Below are 16,108 nucleotides of genomic sequence, written 5' to 3' on the forward strand. Positions count from 1 at the left end.
TTAGCATGGTCTGAAATTGGAATGAGCATTGGTCTCTAATGGTTCTGAGTTCATTGTGAACCCTTAAAAAAATGAATAAATCTAATAGAAACCAGCTAATTTCATTTTGTCATTTTCTGAATAATATATTCCGGTGTAGGCAGTCCATTTTTTAAGCAGATTTGCAATAAACAATTTCCCCTCAAGGTTAATATAATAGGCAAACACCTTTTGCTGCAACAGACGGTTGCAGAGGTAATGAAAGATTAGCTTACATTATGATTCATTATTTCAAAATGTCAAAATAAAGTGGATCTGCTACATCTTCCAAGCATCTTATTCTTTAGAGGATAGTGCATATTTTACTTTTCTAATGTTAATGGATTCACTGTTTTTTTTTTTGTTGTTTTGTTTTGTTTTTTTCTCCTATTTTTTCCCCCAGGCCAAATTCAGATAATCGACGCCAAGGTGGCAGAGAGAGATTGGCCAGTACCAGTGACAAGGGAAGCATGGCCATGGAATCTGCCAAGGAGACTCGCTACTGTGCAGTGTGCAATGACTATGCCTCAGGCTACCATTACGGAGTTTGGTCTTGCGAGGGCTGTAAGGCCTTCTTCAAGAGAAGTATTCAAGGTAATAGTGTGTTGCAAACAAGTCATCCCATTTTTTAATCCTAAGAGGGGAAGCGACAGAGGAAGACATATGATCAGCCATTTGTACAAAACACTAATACCCAGTGAGTCCACTAGCATCTATGATAGAAACATGGAGAAGAGATAGGGTCCCAGGAGAAGGAGTTGGCAAATGTCAGGGTAGTTGTGGCTGAGTAATTATGCTTCCTCCATCTGGCAAGATTCCCAACAGTCTTGAGCAACTCTACAGGAAGAGGATTTCAATAGTTGGTTCTCTGAGACATTGTCCGTGCCATGATTGGGGGATGGCAGGTGGATCTTTGTGTGTTGTAGGCAGCTAGACTTATGTGATGTTGTGTGATATTAATTATCCATACATAGTTATTTCTCCAACTTGGCTTTGCCTAGATAAGCATTGTGTTCTGATCTCTGCTCCAGACCAATTCTAATTTAACTCATTCTTCTCTTGCTCTTCTTCCATTTCTTTGTTGTCTCAATGGATAACATGACCTTTTGCTAAAATGAGAAGACTCAGTAATAAGGGATGTATTATTTGTACCAAACAGTTATTAAGTATGCACCTGTAACATTTCATTCATTTCATTTGCAGTGTCTGCTTTGACCCTTTTCTTGTATATAGTTTTCCAAGTGCAGTTTCTCTGATAGACTGTTGGATACATTTCATTTCTATTCCAGGAGTGTCTATACTTTTGCTATATTGTCTATAGGGGATGCCCTGGGGGTGGGACACCAATCATTTTTACTACCTAAAATATCTATACGAAAGATCCTATGAGAAGAACAGAGGTCTGACAGCAGTCTAGCTGGATTAATCTTTTGTCTTAATACTGGACCATTTTTCTGTGTTCTTATTCCTTTACCTTTTCAGCTTAAGCAAAGTTTAGTATATAAGCACTAAGAATATTTCCGATGGAGTTTTTATGTGATTCCCTGTATAGAACTGAGACTGAAGTAACTTGTTGAAAACCGGACTCTACTAAATTAAGAGGTACTGATTGCAGACACTTTTGAATAGAGAATGAATCACTATTCTCACAGACTTTTTGCGGTAGCTCTTCACTGCCCTAATGTGGGGTGAAAGCTGGGGAATGATACACACTATTTATTTTTCCTTCCATTGCCAGTGGATGGATTTTTTTAAAAGGCTATTCATATCTTAATAGAGCAGTGTGTGAGGTCAGCTTGGTCCATTTTCAAAGCACTTTTTTTGGACAGCTATTACTTTCAACATCTTTTAGAAATCTACTGTAAGGCTTGGACCTTTTTTTGTCAGCATTTTACTAAAATTTATAATATATGCAAGTAAATTTTTATGTGAATATACATATCAACATAGACTATTTAATTTTTACTAGCAGACACTATTTCATTTAGGAAAATGATATCTGTATTTTGGTTTAAGTTAGTATGAATCCTTAAAGGTCTTTTGACAGCCATCTTCATTTGTGGTCCTCCTTTTTATTTACTTTTATATAATCTAAGATATTCTTTTTATCAGGCATTTAATCTGACATGGAGAAATCATCTGACAGAGGCAGATTTAGTGGATAGGTTCAGCTGCAAACTTGGGCAAGTCATTTATCGGAGACTGAGTTCTCTCATCTATAAAAATGATTTAGAAGAGTGGTCAGCAAAGGTTTTCTGCAAAGAACCAGAGAGGAACTATTTCGGCTTTGCAGGTCATGCAGTCTGTAGCAGCTGTGCACCTTTGGCATTGCGGCAAGAAGTCACAGGCGCTATGGAAATAAATGGATGTGTGCCAACAAAACTTTATATACACAAACAGGTAACTAAGTAGAACTGGCCTGTGGGCTGTAATTTGCTGACTCCTGATTTAATGTATGAAAAGAGAAATTGATGATTTCCAAATCTAATGTTTTATCTGTTCATGTTTATTGAGAACTTACTCTGTACCTGTGCTAGATGTTCTGAGAGAAATAAAAATATGTGTAAGACATAATCCATAATCCCACAAAATTTAGAATTTGTTTGGGGAGGAGGCAAAGGTATTTGTTCTCATGAGAGAATTAGAAAGTCAGTATAAAGAGCTATGCTATGATACAGATAGGGAAAACAATACATGAATATAGGGAAAATATTGGCAGTTATAGATGTAAAAAGACTGAGATTGAGGGTAGAAATGACCTTCCTCCAAGGAACAATGACAGTATTTTCACATAGTTCTTTTTATCACATAGGTTCAGCATTTAGGATTGTGCTGTGTAACACCATGTTGAACTTAGTATTGTCTGTAGACATCAAGGCATCAGAACAGAAAACAGAAAAAAGACTTTTAAAGATGAGGGAACCTTATAAGTCATGAAGTCCCCTAATGTATTAGTTTGTTTATCGAATGCCCCTACTAGGCAAAGCACTATGTGAGGTCCTGGAGATATAGTTATAAGCAAGACATAGTCTTTATCCACATAGAGCTTAAAGGTAGTAGAAGAGATGGACAAATAAACCAGCAATTAAATTACAGTATAATAAGCACCAAGACAGGTTGAATACAGGTCTTATAGGGTCCAAGCTTCACTCATTCCTGGTGGGGGTTTAGTCAGGCTCTCAAAGAATGTTTCCTGTTTTAAAATTGTCTGGAGGATTTTGCAAGTAAGCAAAAAGAAGGGCAGGGTGAATATCTGAAAATAGAACTGAGTATGTGAGCAAAGACTAGGAGATAAGATAGAGTTTGGGGAGTTCCATGAATAAAAATTAACAAAATTAATATACAATATGGTTAAACAAAGGCATTCCTGGGCCATGTATTTATTCTTAGGCTGTGTAAAAACAAAGAAATTTACTTCCTTTTTACTTTTGTGGCATTTCCATCTATTTGATATGTTTGTGCACATAAAAGGAAAACACCAGAGCAATAGAGTCTTTCTCATCATAGTCTTATTAACTTGGAGCTAAAAAGTTTTGCTGAACTTCTGTGACTCTTTATAAATCACACTGGCCCTCAAGCCTATTTAAGGACAGTGAAGGGTCTGACATGATGCAGGTAGAAAGTTCTGAAGATGCTGTAGCTCTCCCTGCTTTTCTTCTTACTTAAGAAAAGAGCTAGAAATGAGTATCCATCAGATTGCTCTAGTGTTCTAAGTGTTTAGTTGAAGAGGTAAAGTGTTTGACTTGAAAACATACAGAGTTTCATCCCCTACTTAGTGTGTGAGCTTGATCACTCAAGACATTTAGTAATGGCTTCCAGTCAAACATACTTTTTTTTTAAAGCAAAGTCAAGGACATGACTTAAGGGAGATGGGTGAAATTGGATATTCTGTGAATTTATTAATCATTGCAGGTAGAGAGGCAGTGTTCCTTAAGATGTGTTGTAGGCAGAGACTCTTGGATGAGTTATATAAACTCATATGTATATATATATACTAAATAATAAATAAAATAAACTAAATAACACATATAAATAAATATATATGAATAACTATTATTATATATAAATATAGGAATAAAATATTATATATAAATGTATGAATAATAAATATTATTTATATATATAAATAATAAATATATTATATATATAAATAGGTTCAGCAGCCAGGTACTAGGGCTTCCCTGGTGGCTGCAGTGTGGAAGACCCAGGTTCGATCCCTAAGTCAGGAAGATCCCCTGGAGAAGGGCATGGCAACCCACTCCAGTATTCTTGCCTGGAGAATCTATGTGCAGAGGAGCCTGGTGGGCTGCAGTCCGTGGGGTCACAAAGAGTTGGACATGACTGAGCGACTAACACTTTCACTGTCACTTTCAGCAACCAGGTACTTCCTTTGAATATTATTTGGAGGAAAAAGGACTCCACAGAACTTGCTGCTTGGTCATAGTATTACAAATAAATGTTATAAAGGCCCATATTATAAATGGTCATGAGGCACAGTGGAGGCTCACACCTATTATACACCCCTAGCTATGCTGCCACTTTTTCTTTTCTTTCTAAGGGATCTATGGAAGATGCTTAACATTACACCAAATGGACATGGCCCAGGCACACATTGGGGCTTAAAGGTTAGCTAAGGCCAGAAGGACATGGTACCAATTTTCAACACAGTGGGGGGCCTTCGGTCCCACAAGGACAACCGATATTCTGACCCATCAGGCCTTAGAAAGCTTCAGGGTGAGAGTCCAGCACCCTGGATAGCTCCCTCAGCAGCGGGGTGAGCAGAGACTGACTTTCCACGGAACCTCAAGCCTGTTCAGCTAGTCTGTGAAAAGATAACTTAGTTCATTTGTCCTTAGGAACTCACTGTTGTTTGCCCAAGATGGTTTAGTTTTTATGTTTAGTTTCCCATTTCCAGTTGCTTTCTGTCTTGACATGTGCACCTCTGTCTAGAAAAGGCCAGAGGATGGGGTAGAAGTGGAGGCTGCTCTCTTGTTACAGAGCTGTCTTTATCTCTGGAGTCCTTTCAGGGATATGGCTCAGGATTGGTTCTGGCAGTACATTCACACAAAATTCCTGCATTTTTGGTCTCCATATTTCCCCACTTGCCCTTCCACAGTCTAGTCTCCACACAACAGCAGCAGAGATCTTTCAGATGCATTAATCAGGTCACATGCTCTTGTACTTCAAATGCTCACTGCTGTTAAAGTCCAGATCCTTTTCCACGACTTAAAGTACTCTGCATGGTCGTATCCCTGCTCACTTCTCTCCTTATCACTGTAATCCAACCAGGTTGGCCATACTTCTCTTCCCCCAACACACCGCATGAATTCCTTCTTCAGCACATGTGGTTCCCTTTTATTTTTTTCTTTGCTTTCAGCTCTCTACTTGGTTGGCTTCTTATCATTCAATTCCTGTCCAAGATCGTATTCTTAGAGAAGTGTCCCCTGATTATGCCACCAAAAATAACTACAAATCTTTGCCTTCAGTTTTTTTTTTGTTTGTTTTTAAAGTATTTTTCTTTAAGGCCCTTAAACCCTTAATGAACTTTAAAATTTATTCACTTGATTGATTATCTGTCTGCAACAAGTGCCAGGCTTCCCTGATGGCTCAGTGGTAAAGAACCAACCTGCCAATGGAGATGATGAGGGTTCGATCCCTAAGTCAAGAAGATCCCCTGGAGAAGGGAATGGCTGCCCACTCCAATATTCTTACCTGGGAAATCCCGTGTTCAGAGGAGCCTGGCGGGCTGCAGTACATGGGGTCACAAAAGAGTCGGACACGACTTAGCAACTGAGCATGCATGCATGCAGCAGGTGCCATGGTCAAATATTCCTGCCCACACTTGGATGGAAGCTCAGTGAGAGCTGATTTCTGGCCCTGTTTGTTGCAGTATCTCCCATGACTATAGTCATGTTGAGCACTGCTGCTGCTGCTAAATCGCTTCAGTCGTGTCCGACTCTGTGTGACCCCATGGACTGCAGCCTACCAGGCTTCTCCGTCCATGCGATTCTCCAGGCAAGAACACTGGAGTGGGTTGCCATTTCCTTCTCCAATGCATGAAAGTGGAAAGTGAAAGTGAAGTCGCTCAGTCGTGTCTGACTCTTAGCGACCCCATGGACTGCAGCCTACCAGGCTCCTCCGTCCATGGGATTTTCCGGGCAAGAGTACTGGAGTGGGGTGCCATTGCCTTCTCCCCATGTTGAGCACACATCTGTTAAATAAGAGAATATGGCAAGAAGTCAAAAGAATGACAGATAAAACCTATAGGAAGACCTCAGAAAAGGGAGTTATTTGATTAAGACTAGCAAGAGAAGTGTTAATGCAAGTGGTATGTTTGATATAGGCCTGAAAAGAATGGGAGGATTTTCATGGGCATTAAGAAGTTTGGAGAAGAATTCCAGAAATGTGAAATAGCATAAACCAAGAAATGCACAGTGGAAATTGAGTAAATCGACTGTGAAAGAACCAAGGGCTTCTTGTCTTCTCCCTGATTCTTTGTTTTTCCTCGTCATCTCTCTACATGCAGGCATTCCCCAGAGTTTGCAGCCTCTGTTCCTTTCTCCTTCCCATCCGTTTCTCTGCCCAGCTTCCTAAGCACTGTCATATATATCTGTTATGGTAGGGGTCCGCAACCCCTGGGCTATGGACCAGTACTACTCCACTTGGCAGGAGGTGAGCGGCGGGTGAGCGGCCAAGCTTCATCTGTATTAACAGCCGCTTCCCATTGCTGACATTACCATCTGAGCTCAGGAAAAAAAGTTCAGGGAGCCCACTGATTCTGCATTATGGTGAGCTGTATAATTATTTCATTATACATCCCAATGTAATAATAATAGAAATAAAGTGCCCAATAAATGTAATGGGTTTGAATCATCCTGAAAATATCCCCCTCCCCTGGTCCATGGTAAAACTGTCTTTCACCAAAATGGTCCTGATGTCAAAAGGTTGAGGTCTGCTGTGTTATGGGTTGTATTGTGTCCCCCCAAAAGATACATTGAAGTTCTAAGCCCCCAGTACCTCAGCATGTCACCTTATTTGGAAATAAGGTCGTTGCAGGTACAATTAGTTAAGGTGAGTCTCCACCATACTAGAGTGGGGTGGAGCCGTAATTCAAGAGGACTAATGTTCTTACTGGAAGAGGAAATTTGGACAGAGAGGCAGAGATGATGGAGAGAGAAAATGAAGTGATGCATCTGCAAGTCATGGGATCATCAAGGATTGCTGGCAAACACCAGAAGGCAAGTAATTCTTTCTTGCAGGTTTCAGTAGGAGCATGGCTCTGCTGACACCTTGATTTCAGACTGTTAGCCTCCAGAAGTGTGAGGTAACACTTAATGTTGTTTTAACAATTTTGTGTTAGCAACCTTGCTACTTCGTGACTCCTGTGCGTCCCCAACACTAGCTCCTTCTGACTGCCTTTATATCAGTTCCCTCAACATTCCCCCACATGTCCAGACTTAGAAGCATGGAGCTTGTTATCCTCATCTTTGCAGTTTGCACTCCTTCCCTATGATGGTTCCCATCAGAGGCGTTGTGTAATCCTGTTGAGTCCATCTCTTTAATGTCTATCCATTCAGCTCCCACTACCCAGAGTTTGCCCCATTAACTTTCACCATGATCATTGCAGTAATTTAATTTTTTTCTTCTGCGTTCTCCATTTAACTCATTTACTTCATTTGGTTTCCTCCTTCTAAACCCGTCTGCACACTGACAGTCTATTAACATTAGCAAATCACTAATCATATCGACACTTTGCACAGAATTCTCTAATGACGTTCAGGGCCCACAGAATAATCCTTTGACAACCAAGCATTCAAGGATTTCCACAGTCTTGCCCTAGCCTGTATTTCTAGTTGTTTTAAAGTCACCATTTGTACTTCTGAAGTAGACTGTCTAGATTGGACTATTTGCTGTTACTCAAACATAATCATCCCATTTCTTTGCTGGGACTTTCTTTCCAGATCTACCTGTACAATTTCTTCTTCTAAAAAGTGTTTGTATCAAACCTCTGATGTTAATGCAGAAATTCTGTCTCTCCTATGACCCTCCATATTATAGTCAACACTTTGTATCTGTGGATTCAACTAACTCCAGATTGAAAATAGTAAAGAAAATTTCCAGAAAGTTCCAAAAAGCAAAACTTGAATTTTTCTTGTGCCAGCTAACTATTTACCTAGTATTGACATTGCATTTACAACTATTTGCATTTACATTATATTGGGTATAATAAGTAATCTGGAGATGATTCAAAGAATACTGGAGGATTTGTGTGGCGTATATGCAAATGCTATGGCTATTTTATATAAGGCACTTGAACAGATTTTGGTATCCGAAGGGGTCCTGTAACCAATTTCCCAAGGATACTCTGGGACGACTATATTTTGTTCCCATTGCCTAGGATGGCAGGTACGGACATACCTGGTTTTATTGCACTTTGATTTAGTGCTCTTTGCAAATACTGTGTTTTTACAAATTGAAGGTTTGTGGCAACCCTACATCAAGTGTCTTATCTGTGCCATATTTTGAACAGCATTTGCTCACTTTATCTTGCTTTATTACGTTTTGGCAATTCTCACAATATTTCAAACTTATAAATTCTTATTATGTTTGTACGGTGATCTGTGATCAGTGGCCTTAGATGTTACTATTGTAATTTTGGGGGCATCATCAATCGAATCCATATATGATAATTGACTTAATTGACTAATGTCGTCTGTTCTGACTGCTCCAGTGATGACCTGTTCCCCACTCTCTGCCCTTCTGCTCGGTCTCTCTATTAACTGAGACACAACACTATTAAAATTAGGCTAATTAATAACCATGCAGTGGCCTCTGATTGTTCAAGACGAAGGAAAATTCAATCGATGTTGCACACTTTGTTGTCTTAAGAAATTGTCACTTTCAGCAGCCACTACCCTGATCAGTAATCAGCCATCAACATTGAGGCAAGACCCTCCACCAGCAAAATCACTGTGACTTGCTGAAGGCTCAGATGACGCTTAGCGTTTTCTAACAACAGAGTATTTTTTAACTGAGGCATGTACATTTTTTAGACATAATACTATTGTACACGATAGATGACAGTATAGTATAAACATAACTTTTATATGTATCGGGAAACAAAAACATTTGTGTGACTCCTTTTATTGTGATGATCACTTTATTGCAGTAGTCTGGAACCTGGCCCTTAAAATCTCCAAGGTCTGCTTATGTTTGTGTGTTTGTCTTTCTCTGTCTGTGAGTCTCCCAAAAGCAAGATCCAAATCAAGACTTCATACTACAGGATTCACTCAATGAATAAATATAAGAATGAAAAGAAGGTTAGGATTAGGCAACACAAAACCATTGCATTTTTTTAAATCATGGGAGAGAGATGACAAAACAGTCTTTAATTAAGATTTATCTGCCAAAGGCATATAGGAGGGACCAGAGAAGGGAGCGACTGATAAAGCATGAGGATGAATTTGGCTCTTATTCACAAACCTTAGACATGCTGCTGCTAAGTCACTTCAGTCGTGTCCAACTCTGTGCAACCCCATAGACGGCAGCCCACCAGGCTCCCCAGTCCCTGGGATTCTCCAGGCAAGAACACTGGAGTGGGTTGCCATTTCCTTCTCCAATGTGTGAAAGTGAAAAGTGAAAGGGAAGTCGCTCAGTTGTGTCTGACTCTTAGTGACCCCATGGACTGCAGCCTACCAGGCTCCTCCATCCATGGGATTTTCCAGGCAAGAGTACTGGAGTGGGGTGCATTGCCTTCTCCAACCTTAGACATACTTCATACTAAATCTTGATGTTGGTATTTGTGAAATGGGAAAAGGAATAGCATGAAGAATATTATAAGTGAAAGAATTAACCTTATTTTAAGATGATTCAATATGAAATATCTGGAAAAGAAGGAAGTTGAACAAGTTAAAAAACAGAGGGAAAATGATGGTGTCATTACCTAAACTGGGAAGATCAAGAGGAAGGCTGATTAGAAAGGAGTAGCCCTCGTGGCACAGTGGTAAAGAACCTGCCTGCCAATGCTGGAGATGTGGGATCTATCCATCAGTGGAGAAGATCCCCTGCAGAAGGAAATAACAACCCACTCCAGTATTCTTGCCTGGGAAATCGCATGGACAGAGGAACCTGGTGAGCAACAGTCCATGGGGTCCCAAGAACAGTTGGGTGTGACTTGGTGACTAAACAAGAGAAAGTTACATTCCAGACATACTGAATTTGACATGATAATTGGATATCCGGATAGAATTATCCAGCAGCTACAGAGACAGAAGCAGTAATCTCTTCTGGTGGGAGTTGGAATCGATTTCCTCAATAAATTTTAAAGAAACTTGATGACATGAATGTTTTAAATACTTCCTCACGGTTGTCCATTAATAATGAAGAAGCAACTCCAGAAACACCCTCCCGATTCTCAGGATAATATGAGTTCCTGGATCTTACCAAAACCTTATAAGAAACACTCTCATTATTAAAAGTTTATGTTCAAGGCCCTTCTAAGTAGAAAAATCACAAATTAGCCCAATAGGACCAAATGCTGCTCTCCAGGATCTTCCAGTTTGAGAACATGCTGGTACCAAAACATTAGCTGTAAAAATAGTAAACAGCAGGAACAAATATAAGCATTTTTATGATGTTCAAATAAAAAGCAAGTTTTCCCCCACATTATGAATACTGTGGGAGTCCATAGACATCTTTTTTTTAAACCCAGAAACATGCAAATTTTGCAAGAGAATTAAAACTATTGGGGCCAAAAGGCCAAAGAGTTTTAGTGTGTATACATATGAGTTATCTTGTAATTTTCAAATGAAAGCATTTATAGTGAAATTTTCTAAAAGTCTTACCTCCAGCTATGGATAAATTTGCCAGATGCTTGGCTTCTTGTTCTGAACAGAGAAAAAGGAAGGCACAGCCCTAAAATTTAAGACCTAAAAACCTCCTTCAATAAGAATGCCATCCTTATTACCAGTTTTAAGTGCTAGTTACTCTTAAATGCTACAGTATGAAAATTAGAGGTGCGTGCACAAGTGCACGCATGCATTTGAAGACTGGCTCAGAAAAGCAAAATCATAGTCTTTCTACCTGTGAAATAACACTGGATTTTTTTTTTTTTTTATATCCTTCGGCCAAGAAATCTTTATCTTGGAGATAATTAAGACAAAATGCATTTGACAAATAAAATCAGTATAGAACCCCTATTTCTTGGCAGCTCTTGTGGACACAGCTGAAGCTTTCAGAGGTCTTTAAAAACCATGGCAACAAATGCCTTTGAAAGGTAAGCGAAGGTTCCAAATGTTTTTAATCGCTGGTGTTTTTTATGCTACCACTTCAAGCATTCTTTTTCATCTTTTTGTTCATCTGATTGAAATTAAATTTCCAATTTCCCTACTAAATGGTTCTGTCCTGGTCATGGCATTGACTGTTTCCATTAAAGGAGTAGACTTTATGCCCATGTATAGTGATTAAGCTTATCATCAATTCCATTAGAAAGCCTTGTTTATGAGCGACAATGATTTCACACTAAAATTATAGATAGCCATTAATAGGTACGTTTTCAAAGGGCATTAACTAGCCCTCAAAATTATGTGCTACCTCTGCTGTTACAGTTCCTACCAATGCTGGTCCGTGACCTAATGCTGCCTGAATTTCCCTCTCCTTCATACAAGGTTGCTGTTGACATCTTTAAAATGCTATTTCCTTTCAGGTCCTTTCAGAGAGAATGGCCTGATTCTCTCATGCTCTTTCAGAGAAAAGTATACTTTGAGATATATAGTCTGCTCATTTCTGATCTCTATATTATACTTTGCCATTTCAGAACTGTGTATACAAGTTATACGATAACCTGCTTGCCTGACTTTTTTGACTGAAAAATAACAACATTCAAGAAAAATCTATTTCATAGATCTGCCATCCACTTTGTAAAGCTTTTTCTTGCAATTAGGTTAATTCTCTGCTCATGTGTAAGTTTTGGAGCAGATTTAATGTTTTTAAAGAAGGAAATGCTTTGCTTGAGAAAGAGTATAGTGGGGGAAGGATTTCTATTATTTTCTTCACATTTTCATCTTCCTTTAGCTGCAATAACAAGAGACTTCATTTTTTCCAGTTGTTAATAAATAAAGGGACAAAGAAGTAAACAATTTGGTTATTAAATTATAATTTATCTCTGCTATAGGTACTGTTCTCTCTCTTTTCTTTGAGAAAGAGGATGTAGACTTTAAATTTTATCCAAACAAACATATTTATCCGCTTCATTTGGCAGTTTGAAAATCGTGTATTAGAAAGTGTGGAGTGAATGAGTAAAGAAATTCTTTTTTTTTTTTTTTTTTTTAATTTAATTTTATTTTTAAACTTTACATAACTGTATTAGATTTGCCAAATATCAAAATGAATCCGCCACAGGTATACATGTGTTCCCCATCCTGAACCCTCCTCCCTCCTCCCTCCCCATTCCATCCCTCTGGGTCGTCCCAGTGCACCAGCCCCAAGCATCCAGCATCGTGCATCGATTAAATTGCCCCCCAGGAGTGAGTAGCTAGGTTACATTTATAAATATACATCTTTTTGTGATTCAAATTTAAGCAGAGTGATTTAAAAGAATTCTGCATACACTTTACTGCATTTCATTAAGTGAACTGAAATTCACTTAATGAATTTCACAATATTTTCCTTATACACCAGAGAAGATATTACAATTCGTTGGCATCACTGACTCAATGCACTTGAGTTTGAGCAAGCTCTGGGAGTTGGTGATGGACAGGGAAGTCTGGCATGCTGCAGTCCATGGGGTTGCAAAGAGTCACATGACTGAGTGACTGAACTGAAGATAATAAAAGTTTATCATTGTTTTGTCCCTTTGACACAGCAGAATTCCTAATGAGAGATTTCATTTGAAAATTATGTAAAAGTGCACTTACCACCACTGCTAACCAGTGACACGATGGTTGATTGTAGTCACCTTGGAGATGGTTTTCCTCTCTGTTTTGTTTTTCTGATTGTTAGCATGTTGATCAGTCTTCCCGCTACACAAGTGCCTGCAGACCAGCCCCGTGTCTGCTCTCTGTACAGACCTCATCATGTGCAATTCCTCGTACTCGCCTCTTTCTTATCAAGTTAATTTGGTGGATGTCTTCACCAACCCCTTGTGGGAGTTGTTTTCCCTCCGCCTGCGTTATCTGGTACAAGCCATTCTCTACTCTCTTGCCACCCAACCTGACTTCTAAGAAGTGTCGTCTCTCAAAGCAGACTCAATTCTTGCTTTGCCTTAATGCACTCTTCTTAGCTCATGTTTTCTTAGCCTACGGACCTCCCTGTCCAAGTTTTTCACAGCTTCTCCACCCAAGAGGGCTAGCTCTTTGAGCTCAGACACTTAGAACAAGATTTTTTATGCAACAGATATTTCTTGAATGACCATTTTATTTTAACCCTGGGAGAAATGCAAAAATATAAATGCCATAGACTCTAGATCCAATTAAAAACTCAGTTTGTACAAAAATGGAAAGATTATAATAATACACACTAAACCACAGAAGCATTAAACTCAGTGCCACAGGAGATGCCTCAAAGCAGTATAAAGAAACAAAGGGGTATCTGAGAAGGTAAGGTTCTGAGTTGAGAGGAAGGCATGGGCACTTTGCACTGGAGTGAACTTGAAAACATTTTGGTGTTTAAATTTGTCCTCTGCATCAGAGGATCAGGCTGAGTTCTACTTCATTGATTTACATTGTGATCGCATGGCTCACGGCTGCATATTTAATACTAAAGAGCATTATATAATATTTTAGGGGAGCATTATATAATATTTTAGGGGAGTATGAGTTTTTTTATTTTTTAAACTTTTTTGAAGTTTATCTGTAGTTTACTTTTAAAATTTTTATTGAAATTTAGTTGATTTACAGTTTTATATTAGATTCAGGTATACAGCAGATTGATTCAGTTATTTATATATATATATGCATATATATATACACACACATTCATACATATGGGTTTTTATTATTTGTAACATGTTTTAAAAACATATCCCATGTGTATATCTGTACAGCTGGCATTACTAGTAAGTCTGGCATGTATTCAGAAGTTGATAATACTTTACTCATTTCCAGGATAATGTGCTAATTACAGTTTGCTTTTAAAGTTGGACATGGGAGTGATGTTAACAAAAATCTGAAGATGTTCCTCTGTAGTAATATATAATGTAGCTATTATACAGGCAAATGCATTTGATATTTGATGTAGAAGAAAACAGTTGGTCCCAAGCTAAGATGTATTTAAGTAGGCTTAACTTAGATTCTGTAATTTTTATGCTTGAAAGTTTCTTTATGTTTTTTCCCGGTTTAAATTTAATGAGATGTTTATGAAAGGGTGTTTTTAAGACTTGCACTTCTAAGCCTTGGCATAAACTTCCCTATGATGTGAACCACTTCTAAGATGTATCCTTTAATTTTTAAAATTGTGACAGTAAACCGGATCTTAGAGAAGAAAAAAAATGATTTGGTCACCTTTTATCAGTTTTGCACAGGGCATTTAAAGGATTTCAATTCCTCACTCCTCCATTCTTTCTATATAATACTTTATAGTATTGTATAAGATTAGTACTGTTGGTGCAATGATGTAAAGACATGAGATGACATTAATATGTAAATTTAGATCCCAGAAATGGGCTTTAAAACAAACAAACTCTCCCCACTGTCCTTGCTGTGTTCCTTCCTGACTCTTTGCAATCCACGTGAAGACAGGAGGAGCAGACTGGCTGCTAGCTCAGCCCTGGGACTGAGGTACCCTGCTCCTTTTTCTTGCTTTTGTATTTCCTTTCTGAACCAAGTGAATGCATCAGAGTCACAATCCCCGATTTGGGGTCCATTTTCCTAGAAATACAAGTACTGCGAAGGGCCCTGTGGACCATTCATGACTCATTAAATGCTTCTTGCTGTTGCTGCTGCTAAGTTGAGTCAGTCGTGTCCGACTCTATGTGACTCCAGAGACGGCAGCCCAACAGGCTCCTCTGTCCCTGGGATTCTCCAGGCAAGAACACTGGAGTGGGTTGCCATTTCCTTCTCCAATGCATGAAAGTGAAAAGTGAAAGTGAAGTCGCTCAGTTGTATCCAACTTGTAGCGACCCCATGGACTGTAGCCGACCAGGCTCCTCCGTCCATGGGATACTCCAGGCAAGAGTACTGGAGTGGGGTGCCATTGCCTTCTCCATGCTTCTTGCTGCTGCTGCTGCTAAGTCACGTCAGTTGTGTCCGACTCTGTGTGACCGCATAGACAGCCATTCTTCTTAGTGAGTCACTTTTTCTGAATATAAGGCAGGATAAAGTCTTGGCATCAGAGCTTTCTTGTAAATACTTCCTTTTGTCTGTGTGTGCGGTGTGTGTGTGTTCACATACATATGTCCATACACATGGCTGGCTGGCTTAGTCACTAAGTCATGTCTGACTGGTGCAACCCTGTGGACTGTAGCCCACCAGGCTTCTCTGTCCATAGGATTTCCCAGGTGTGGGTTGCCATTTCCTTCCAGGAGTCTTCCCGACCCAGGGATCAAACCCAGATCTCCTGCACTGCAGGCAGATTCTTTACCGACTGAGCCACCAGGGAAGCTCTCGTGTACGTACACATAGGTATATACATAAATATACATATTTACATGCACACATATATAGAGAGGGACAGAAGTACTTAACAGACTTTAGAAGTACTTACTACAAAATATTAGCAGTGGCTATCTCTGAGTCACTAAAAGTATGACTACATTTTAATCTTTTTGCTAATCTGTATTTTAATTTTTCTAATAAGTATCTTTACATGTGTAATAAAAAAATGTTTTAAAGATTGTTGTCGTAGTCGATTCATTTCCCACTAGTAGAAAATTGTTCCTTCAAAATCAGCTTTGTTTTGGTGACCAATTAAGTAGGGTGAACTGTTATTAAAAAAGGCCAATGAGCAGGTTACAATAGCATTCTTTTAAGAAAATTTTTACAGGTGCAGCCATCATGGGGCTGTCTGCCTCGTACCTGCCAATGTAGCAGTGGATCCAGAAGGGTCAGAAAAACGAAGCTATAGGATGGAATTGGAGGCGAACACTTTTCAAATT

The 16,108-nt window shown here is 39.0% G+C and overlaps 1 protein-coding gene across 3 annotated transcripts in view; it reads left to right on the forward strand.

Annotated features, from left to right (window-relative positions):
- ESR1 (estrogen receptor 1) overlaps positions 1-16,108 on the forward strand; it is a 280,990-nt gene that overhangs the window by 43,765 nt on the left and 221,117 nt on the right. For all 3 annotated transcript variants that reach the window (XM_055535993.1, XM_055535992.1, XM_055535990.1), the window contains one exon: positions 422-612. In XM_055535993.1, coding sequence (XP_055391968.1) covers positions 422-612 — 191 coding nt within the window. The remainder of the gene's footprint in view (positions 1-421; positions 613-16,108) is intronic.

This window comes from Bubalus kerabau, chromosome 9 (genome assembly GCF_029407905.1).
Source record: "Bubalus kerabau isolate K-KA32 ecotype Philippines breed swamp buffalo chromosome 9, PCC_UOA_SB_1v2, whole genome shotgun sequence".
Lineage (NCBI taxonomy): Eukaryota > Metazoa > Chordata > Mammalia > Artiodactyla > Bovidae > Bubalus > Bubalus kerabau.